The following is a 10,844-nucleotide window of genomic DNA, read 5'->3' as shown; positions in this document are numbered from 1 at the left end:
TCCAAAAATCTAGTATTTTTGGACCATCCATGCCACTCACACTAGCACTAATGACTCAGATGACATTGACTCTCTTGATCAATAAGAAATTCAGATGATGATGCACTCCAAAGTTTTTCACACCATGTCTACGTAGTGGCATGATATCCGCCCCCTCTAAATTTGCACATCCTTCTATGTGTGTCAAAATCCTAGTTGTCACCAAATTCTGAGTCCTCCTCATCCTCTGCAACAATATCCTCTTCATCTTCCATATCTTCCTAGCTAGCCCTTGTATCATGGCCACTATTTTCTTCCAATTATGGCAACTCATAGGTAGTAGATTCCCGCCTCTTGAATAATTTGATTCTTTTCCCTGCTACTAGAAGTTTTATGGATGTCCCATCCAGCTCATTTAATGCATAAGTAGTATTATCAAACACCCATCTTACCACATAGAGTCCAAACCATCTTTTGGAAACTTTGCGCATGGCACTATGCTGATTGTCTAGACTGCTATCATAAACCAATACCCAATCCCCATCTTGTATGGTTCTTGGCCTCAATCTATGTCTTTTGTTAAATTGTTTCTTGTTATGTATCCTTGTTGCCCTTAATTTTGCAACTGCTACTTCTATGTCTTCTGACTTTATGTCCAATTGTCTAATGTGTAAGGCCAACAACTCCTCTTGATTCAACTCCTCTTCCCAAGGTAGCACACTCCATGTGACTATCATCTCTTCTATCGACATGATAGGTTCTTGACCATACATCAATTCAATAGGCATATATCCTGTAAACAGCACTATGTGTTGTTCTGTCAGCCCACAAAGCATAAGGGATCAATCATGGCCACTCTTTTACCTTCTCTCCACATGCTTTTGTCAATGCCTTCACAATAGGTGGATGACCTCTTTCACTTTTTCCATCTCCTTCAAGGTTATAAGCTGAAGTTAAAGCAAGCTTTATCCCCAACCGTGTAAAGAAATCATGAGCATCATCTACATCCAGCTCACCCCTATGTGCTGTAATTTTTCCCACACAGCCATACCAACAAAAGATCTCTTCTAAGAGAAAAGTACACACTGCATTTGTTATCTTAGTACGTAGAGCTCTCCCTTCTACTTAATTAGTCAAGTCTTCACGAGCAAGTACAAGATATCTCATTTGCCAAAGACCTGTAGGCATTGTGACTAAATCCACCACCCACTTAAAATGAAGAGACAATGGATATGTGGGCTGCAATCCATCCCGATGTCTCACAGATGAATACATTTGACATGCCATACATATTTCCACAAAGTGAGCAACATCCTTATACATACCCTGCCACCAATATCTTTCTTTGATCTTTGGAAAAGTACCCCAAACACCTCTATGGCCAGCCCATAAGCTTTCATGAAATTTTTGCATAACATTTACTTGTGAAGCTTTGTCACCCAAAACTCACAATGGCATACCCTGTTTCCATAAGTATCCATCTTTTAAGAAAAACCCATAGGCTTTCCTCTTGATCTTCTTAAACTCATGATCTGACCATTCGTCTCTCTTTGTTAATGTACTGAGGTATTGATCAATTCTCAGCTATTCTTCTGCATATTTGTCTTCCAAAAACACTTCTACACAAGATACAAAACATCTAAAGTGTCTTCTCTTTTTGCTGTCCAAGCTTCTGTTAGTACTGTAGCAACTCCTTGCATTGCTAAATTCACTCTTACAATATCATTTTCAGCTGCAAGAAGGTCATCTTCTTCCTCCTCATCCATCATCCCATCTTCATTCTCATAGCGTGCCCGAGATAACATGTATCTCTTCCTGCAATATGCTAAAATTCAAGATTCAAAGATTTGATGTATGCAATCCATTGGAGCATAACAATGTCCGGGGTAGCACAACTAGTAATCATACCCAATACCAGTAAACAATCGGTCTCAATGACTACATGAGCACCCATAAAATACTCCTTATCACATTTAAGAGTTGTCACAATTCCCCATAATTCTCTTTTTACCTATGGATACCTTCTCTACACCAAAGCGAATTGCATATCTTTGCCCTTCCTCATCATCTTGCCCAATTGCCCATCCGATCTCGATTGGGCTTGTATCAATAGTAATAATGATAGGCTTTCCATGTGCATAATCAGCCTTTCTCAATGTAGGAGATGATTTCAAGAGCTGCTTCAATTTCTTCATTGCTTTGCTTGGCCCTACTCCTTTTATAAACTTGTAACTTGTGAGGAGAGTGGAGGATTGCACATGTGCAAGTGGATTCTTGACGTGTTGATCAAATTGATCAGGAACTCGGATATGCTGTAGATTCAAAGTGTTGTTCAAGGTACAAGGATTCATTACTATTGATTTTGTTTTCGAAGTTTGTGCATTTTCAAGCACTGTAAGGTGTGTGTGTGTGTGATACTCTACCTAGATTTGAGTTTTTTGTTGTTTGATCTACGATGAGGCATTGTGTGGTCCGTGTGTGGCTTGTGTGGTGTTTGAAAATTTTTAAATTTTTCGTGTTGGTGTTGATCAACAACAAACTCAATTACCCTAATCAATACTCTGTAACGTCTGATTATCAGGTTGTGAGTGAGACTTGTGCTCGATCATCGCTCGCGTAATGACATGAAGTTGGTTAGAGAGACCATAGAGCCTAATTGCTCGAGACCATAGACACAAGCCTAATTGCTTTCGATCTAGCCATAATAAATCAAATAATCATTGGAATTCTATTAAATAATCATGTCACATAGACGTTAGCACTTGAGATATGAATATTGTGGCATCACCCACGTATGGCTTCACCCGTGTTCACACTTGCAAGTCTTACACCTAGAAAGGATAGGCATCCCCATCAACCTTCTGCCCAAGGCAAAAAGTAATTTGCTCTTAGGAACGTACCCCATACTAAAGAATAATTATTCAAGGTGCTCATCCCATCAACATGCAAACAAAGGAGAACTATTGAAGGCACTCATCCCCTCATGTAGGTGCCACCTAGCAACAAGTCATCAAGAGTATACAATGTTTTAATGATATGTTAGATAGGAAAACATCTGTATATGCATCTACATGTTCAAAAACTGCATTGACGTTAACGGGGAAGAGAAATTTCAATGCTACATCCAAAGAGAAATATACTAAGAAGCCTAAAGGGACTAGAGAGCCACTCTCAAGCAAATAGCTTGTGAGAAGTCTGGGCTGCATCATTGACATCTGTTGTGCCATCCTAACATTAGGATTGTATTAACAAGTCTTGGTTTCATGCTCATTTCTTTTGTTTAATCTTCTTATCCAGTTTGCTCTCCTGTACCCTCCTCTTTGAGTTATCATTTGATCTCTTCTTCTTAGATTTGTATGAAACTAATTTATTTTTCTTCCTCCTATGCTTCTCTCTACTAGACAAATCATCCAAATAAGTGGAATCATCCTCTGAGTCTGAACTATAATCAATATCTTGATCATCAGTATCACTTTTTGATCCAGAATGTGTATTTGTATTAGAATCTAACCCTAAAGAATCATCATCCTTATGACTCCTCGATCATGAAGTACCCAACCTTCTCTCAACCCTCATAGCAGCCCTAATCATAGTATCCAAAGTACCATTTGGAACTAACTCCACATTAGCAATGGGATTCTTGATCTTACCTCCACATTAGCAATGGGATTCTTGATCCAAAGTACCATTTGGACCTAACTCCACATTAGCAATGGGATTCTTGATCTTACCTCTCAAGCCCTTAATAAAATAAGTTATTTGCATCTCCATCGAAGGTGCATCAGTAGCATTCAACCTGTTCAGCAGGTTCCTGAACTTTTGGACATAATCTTCAACCAACATACTCTTTTGCTTTGTATTCTTGATCTTCCTCAATATATCTATAGAGGATTTTTCGAAAGTTACCCAAAAATGCAATCCTTAAGTCATCATATGTATTGAATGCTGACATGCCATAGCTGGAAAACCAATCCATTGCTTTTCCTTGTAGAGTGGTTGCAAATTGTTGCAACTTAATCTGATTGCCATACATCTAATTAAATCCATTGGATGTCCATCTAGTTTCAAACTAAGCAACATGACAATCAGGATCCTCCTCCTTCTTGCCTAAAAATTGAGATGGCAGCACTTTTGGATTAACTAACTGATTCATATTCATGTTATTTTACCTTTTTAACTTCCTTTAAGGTGGTAAGGGATTAAATGTCAAAGATTTTCTGGTTAGAATCCTTGCACGATGCAAAATAGATCGTTCTCCCTAACATTATATGTTTCAAATGCTTGAGCAGGAGGAGTATCCTGATAGTTAGAGGGGGTAATACAATTTCGTCATCGTCTGACAAAGTAGGTGTATTTGAAGGAGTTGGAGGGGATTTTGTAGAAGTGGTATAAGAGTGATACGTTGTTGAAGTACCTGCAGAGGTATGCACTAGAAGAGGGTTTTGCCCTACATCAGTAAACTACTCTTCATCTAGCCTGCCTAATCCCTCTGCTCCACTCTTGTCATCTAAACCTGCAACCCATTGTTCCTACCTTGCCAAGGCTTCCCTGAATTCTCAAGATTTGCTCCTGGTAAGAATAGGATTGGAGAGATTAGGGTAGTTGTTTGACAAAAATGCTACCCATAAAAGGCACCTGATATGCCCACATTTCCATCAACACTCCTACAACCTAATTTTGCTGCCTGATCTTATGAGAGTTGATTCCAATCCTAATGCCTAAATCAAGAAAATTATTTCCATGAAAGTGGCAAGATCGCCAAAGTGTTCTGGACATTCAGAACCATAATAAAAAATACAAGAACATATAGATTTGCTAAAACACAGAAATTCATAATCAATAACCTCAATAACCAGGGAAACAAAACACGATAGTAAAGATCAACCATCAGCAGACCAGCAAAAGCATGGCACTGTCATCTTTGCATTTCCAGTTTCATTCATCTTATATCAAAAGATACAATTGCCCGAATTCAAGACAGACGCATGTATTTCAAGCAAAGACATCAAATGACATATGATGTCGTTTTTACATAGGTTGATCTCACATGACTACATACACACAAAGACTAAGGTATGAAATAGCATTAAATATACGGTGGAATTCAAGCTTTAACATTGGTAAAATTAGAAAACCTAATTGAGGAGAAAAAAACACTCATTAATGTTGACACTCTTTTAGGATGGCCATTACAAGGTTCATGCTTCTCTTGAGCATGTGTGTGTGATACATATGATACTAAAATAGTGAGTGGCTATAACTCAAAGAGAGAGACCATGCAAGAATGTGAATTTAATATTTAAACTCATTATCATCAAGAATAAACTAAGTCATATATCTTAATGGAAATGGGAAGATAAATAACAAGCGCGATTTATGACTTCTATTACTCATAGGTTCCTCAATTGCTATAGGATTATATGTGCTAGTGGTTTATCTTAATGAACTCTTGCAAAGTTGTAAATGATAATTTTAGCTAGGTTGTAAGCTAATGGGTTTTCCATAATGCAAACTAATAAGTTTTTGACTTGATCACATATACAAACACATTGTCAAGATCTCATTAACAAAAGTTGTGGTTGATTTAGCACTCTTCTTCAACTTTAATTAATACAATGCTAGCTAGTTGATTTGTTGCTCTACATTGGCAAAACTGCTTTTTAGTTTTGGCCCTCCCTAAGTCCCAATGTTGGGTGTCTTTGTGTTTGTTGTTAGTTTGTGAATTTGGGCCTTCCTAGGGCCTTTGTGTTTGTAGTACTTTTGGGAAGTTTATTGAAGTAAACAAGCTTCTCCTTCAAGACGAAATGTTTAGTTCTTCTAGTCTACCATGTTGACATCTATTCACAAGCTTACGAACCATATTTAAAAAACATGCTACAAAAATTTTACCCCCATAACATTGAAATTTGTTTTTTGTGTTGTCACTTACTAACTTATTTGTCATGTCTAAAAATCAAGACCATAATATTAACTACATTTAGTTCTCATAACAACTTCTATAACTTTTTGGCCTTCCTTCTCCATTAGTTTGCTTCATAGTCAATGCTTGTGCAACACTTGAGCATTCTTTCCCCATTACTTTCCTTCATTATTTTACCATATTTATCGTCTTCTCTTATCGGTTGAACGAGATGATCATGGTCAAGCTTCTCCTCCACTAAAGTAATAAGAACCTAGCTACATCTAAGACCTCTCTCCTGGCTCCACTATGTTTGCTCCATATATAGCGGCGGCTGAAGTTGCGGCCCTTGCATTGCCACAACACCTCTTCCCTCCTCCTCCTCCTCCTCCTATCATGGGTAGGACCAATGCCACTTGTGGCCTTGTTTTTGACATCATTTATAAGCTCATTTCCCTTCTTGTGCCCTTGAAGCCTTTTCTAGGGCAAGCAAGCCAATAAGGTAGCAACCCCCAGAATGTGACAACAGGTACCCCAACAATGGTTCACTTTTTTGTCCATTTCTTGGCTAGTCATTAGATAAAAATGACCAGAAACAAAGACAAAGATGATTGGTGGACAAAGGCTATGTTTTCTATTCGCTTTCACGTCCAAGAGTGCAACCCAAAATTTCTTGAACAACAGGAGCGTTTCAATTTCCTCCGCCACGTCTCATACGTGAAATTTGCCAGCTCATTCACGTTTTTTGCGATGGTATTGTGTGCTAGAAATCTAAAGCTTAGTTTTGTCATGAAGAAGATCATGGAGGCCGTTTTTGGGTGACACTCCACTAGGCGAACCATTCACGAGGGAAAAGAATGAAAAAACCGAGAAAAGTAGCCTGCCAAGGGGGGGGGGGGGGGGAGATATATTTTTCACAAAATATTTTAATCTCGCAGTTTCAGATATTAAGGTTAGGGTTTTAGCGCTACCATTTTTACGTGCCTCTCTGCGTGTGTGTGTCTGCTAAAACCCTAGCTCGCCTTGGCCTTCCTCCACACAGCAGCCGTAACGAAGATGAGCCCTGCAGCCACCATGAAAGCAGCAGCTTCCTCCAGCCGCAGGTCTGCCTTCCGGCTGCTCGCGGGCCGCCGCCTGAGCTCCGCTGCTGCCATCGGATGCCGCACCCGAGGAGCTATGGCTTCCCCCGAGCTCTGCCCTGTCCCCAAGGTGCCTTCTCTCCTCCGGGCATCCTCTTCATCTGTCTTCGGCATCATCGGTCCTTCCTTCCAGCGCGCCTATCGGCGTGAGCCTCTCCCTTCCCCGTCGGAGCTCGACCTCGAGGAGCAGGTGGCCAAGATCGACATGGACCCTAATAAGATGATGCAGAAGGGAGACCCTAACTCCCACCAGGCCATCGTCAGAGACGTCATGCCTGTCGGTTACTTCGTGACTTTGCCTTCCGGTAGAGAAGGCTACCTCCCTGCGCAGGACCTAGGGTTTACAGGTGGGCTGGCTATCTTGCAGCGGCTTTTCAAGGAAGGCCAGGAGATTACTGTCCGTATTGTGTGCAGAGGTGGCGCTGGCCGTGAGATTGTATCTGTTAAAAAGCCAGAGTTCGCTCCTCCCAGTGAGCAGAAGACCATTGAAAGCATGCGGCTTCACTTTGAGAATGAGAAGAAGAATGCGATGAGGCCTCGTAGGAGGTAGTAATGCAGGTATTTGCATTGGGTGGCAAGCTTCCTGGAGATGGAAGCTTGTCTTGCGCTAGTGTTTGAATCGGATGGAAGCTTCTTTAGTGGTTTATTGTCCAGGTAAGAGTGCTGTTGTTCTGCTTGCTAGTGCTTCAGTGAGATCATCTGGTCTTTCAAAGCTATCACTTCTGTTTTGTCAAACACTCCAGCTAGAGTAATCTACAGATTAGGAATATAATTTGAAGTTTATGTATACATGTGTCTGTCTCTACATGGTGGTTCCGGTTCTTAAAAGTGACAATTGGGCTATTCAAATGTGGTTCCATAGTGTGGTCCGTTTATACAAACAATCATTTAAGGCTGTCACTATCACCCACAAAATTTATGGCAATTTTATTTTCTCTACGGTCAACATTGGTCAATGATTCTACTAACAAGTTGAAAGTTATGCCGAAGAGCTCACAAATGAGTTTGGGGTTTTTGCATAAACTGTTTCTTCACTTCAAGCCCCAGGATCTTTCTAGCCTAGGGACTCTTACTTGTAATTTCTAAGCAGTTTATGGAAGATTGTTCTATTACAGATCTTTCTATTGTGCCACAATTAGCGTTCCCTTTTCCAGTTGTACAAATTGCTTTTGATCAAGCACGTGCTGGTCTCTATTATCAGCATTCTTTAAAAGATTTCTGAATGATGTCAGATTTAGTAGCAGAAAGCAGGAGTGCAAATAATTTTTCATTTAATGAGACCTTCAAGTATTTTACTACAGCTGTCTGAACTAATAGAACGGATGATGAACCCTTAGGGCTTTTCAAATGTGAAAGGAAAGCATGGTGGTGATGCACATGTGCAATTTTGACACAAGAAAGGCTACCTTTAATGTGTCAGTCTCAAACCTGCAGTAGCCCTGTCATTCCATGCAGTTGTTGGAAATGCTGTTAATACTGGCTGTAGAACTTCCTTGGATTTGAATATCTAAAGGCGAATCGGGCAGTTTGTAAGGTCAAATCTAAAGGGGAATCAGGCAGTTTGTGTACGGTCTGCAACATGAGCAATGTGCTGCCACAGATGAATTTTGGCGGTACACCATCTTTCTTAATGGAACTGCTGTACTGGGCCTCCTTAGTACTTCAGAGTGCTGGTTGAGTTGCAACTGGAAATACATAATGTGTTTGCAAACAGGGGGTCTAGAGCGAGTACCATATAAGATTATGCCTGGTCATGTATATAGGAAGTAGAGCTTAATTGTGTGGTTAAGTTCTGTTTCAATTTTCGAATGATGCTTATGGCCCCTTGGTTGAGATCATGTTTCATGTATCTAGGAAGTAGAGCTTAATTGTGTGGTTAAGTTCTGTTGAAATTTTCTAATGATACTTATGGTCCCTTGGTTGAGATCATGTTTGCAATCATAAAGATGGATGTCCCGACTCATAAGGCTCGCCTGAGAATGTTGGATATGAATTAGCTACCTCAAAATAAAACTATCTACAACAAGATTGAATATTTGATTGTGAAAAAGAACCTTGAATAACTTTCTGAATGTGAATAGGAGCCTCAAAGGAAACTGTCTGTAACTTGACAAAAGGTCAGAAGCTCTTTTGTGGCCAAATGGAAAGGTTGAAATATAAGATGTCTGGAGTCTGGAAGTTCTCTAGAACAAACCATTGTTCCATTGCCCTTTGTTTTCTGAAAGAACAGTAATATACACTTAAGGAGTATATGGTGTTCAAGAGAAGTTGCACTTGAGACTGTGAATTGAGAATGGGAGAGCATCTTTATGTTACAAATGAAGGAGTGTGACAATATACTCCAGAAAATTTGCTCTTAGCCAAGCATGGAATTGAAATCAGGTTGAACACTATTTTTTGATATCTGTACAATCCCTTGACATGGCAGTCCAAGAGGCATGTGAATGTCTCTTTGCCTTGATTTAGCAAAGAACCAATGCGAATCTATTGAGAAGTCTGTTGAAAGTGTTGTCATTCCTGTACTTTTATGTGAATACAATATGATTCAATGAAGACTCTGTGGAGCATCTAGGCCTAGAAGGTGTAATGGAATTTACTACTGTGTGCCTCCTCTTACTGTGCTGTTTTCTAATGTGCTGCCCTATGCCCTTATCATGAACTGATGTATTTTTCAGCACTAAATGTTATGTGGAATACTGACCGAACATTGTTCCCATGGCTTAACTTGTGCCCCTGATTGGGTGATGTAGTCTTAAAAGGAGAAGAGCTTAAGGTGCCATCCTGCAACTATAGACAGCAAATTTGCCTCTTGAAACCCTGGAACTGTCATTGCATATCTGGTTACCCCTTGTGAGGATTTGTATGAGTTTTTATGGGTTTACTTTGCAAAAGAGTTGAGGTATGAATGTCTGTTGAGGTGACAGTTTACCAAACTGTTCGACTGTGTTATGATGTGCCATGTTATTAGTTGATTGTATGCTGAGCGAAGCAATTGCCTTGTGGAGTGCTTGGAGATGGTGCTACGTTTATTCTTGAATCTAGATGGGTTCCATTGTCTTAAAATGTGTGGACAGTTGATTTCAGTTTTGCATCAAGAAATTTGTTGTCTTACGTGTGCAATTTGAATCCAGTATCCATTCAAGATTGCAAGGCTAGTAGCGCAGATGTGGAAGGGTGTTTGCCTTGTGGTCATCCTATTCTCAAGAGAAGCCTACAGTCAACATACATGATGGGTGATGGTTGCCTTCTATGTTTGGTTTCAGCCTGTCACTGTGTAGATTGCAAGGCTTCAGAGAGATCACCGTGTTGTACTTGATGGTAGCCTTTTTAAGTTTTGTTTCAGCCTGTCACTGTGTAGATTGCAAGGAGAGAGCACTGTGTACTTGATCGATCTTGTGTGAGATTGCAGGATGAAGGTGGGAGGGTGTGGCCATTTCTTAATTTGTGCTCAGCTTGAGTCATCTTCATTCTTCATTAAACTGGGAAATCCATACTTTTTCATAGAATGCTGCTTCATGTGCTGCTTTACATGGGAGACCTCGCTTTCTCCCACACATTGATGTTTATGCTTTATATTGGGGAAATCCAAAGCAAGGCTGTGAATTGGCTCCATCCACGCAATCAGTACTGAAGGTGGATCAAGATGGTAGCCTTTTTAAGTTTTGTTTCAGCCTGTCACTGTGTAGATTGCAAGGAGAGAGCACTGTGTACTTGATCGATCTTGTGTGAGATAGCAGGATGAAGGTGGGAGGGTGTGGCCATTTCTTAATTTGTGCTCAGCTTGAGTCATCTTCATTCTTCATTAAACTGGGAAATCCATACTTTTT

At 40.1% G+C, this 10,844-nt stretch overlaps 1 protein-coding gene across 1 annotated transcript; it reads left to right on the top strand.

Moving 5' to 3' along the window:
* Positions 1 to 6,824: 6,824 nt before the first annotated feature.
* Positions 6,825 to 7,806, top strand: LOC148011860 (uncharacterized). Its single transcript, XM_087670212.1, has one exon. The coding sequence runs from the start codon at positions 6,935 to 6,937 to the stop codon at positions 7,565 to 7,567; it is 633 nt and encodes a 210-aa protein (XP_087526338.1). The 5' UTR covers positions 6,825 to 6,934; the 3' UTR covers positions 7,568 to 7,806.
* Positions 7,807 to 10,844: the final 3,038 nt, after the last annotated feature.

Source organism: Lygodium microphyllum, chromosome 28 (assembly GCF_053477565.2).
Source record: "Lygodium microphyllum isolate KBCC chromosome 28, Lygodium_microphyllum_v1.1.10, whole genome shotgun sequence".
Taxonomy (NCBI): Eukaryota; Viridiplantae; Streptophyta; class Polypodiopsida; order Schizaeales; family Lygodiaceae; genus Lygodium; species Lygodium microphyllum.
Note: the sequence above shows the minus strand (reverse complement) of the source record. Positions and strands in the feature narration are given on the sequence as shown.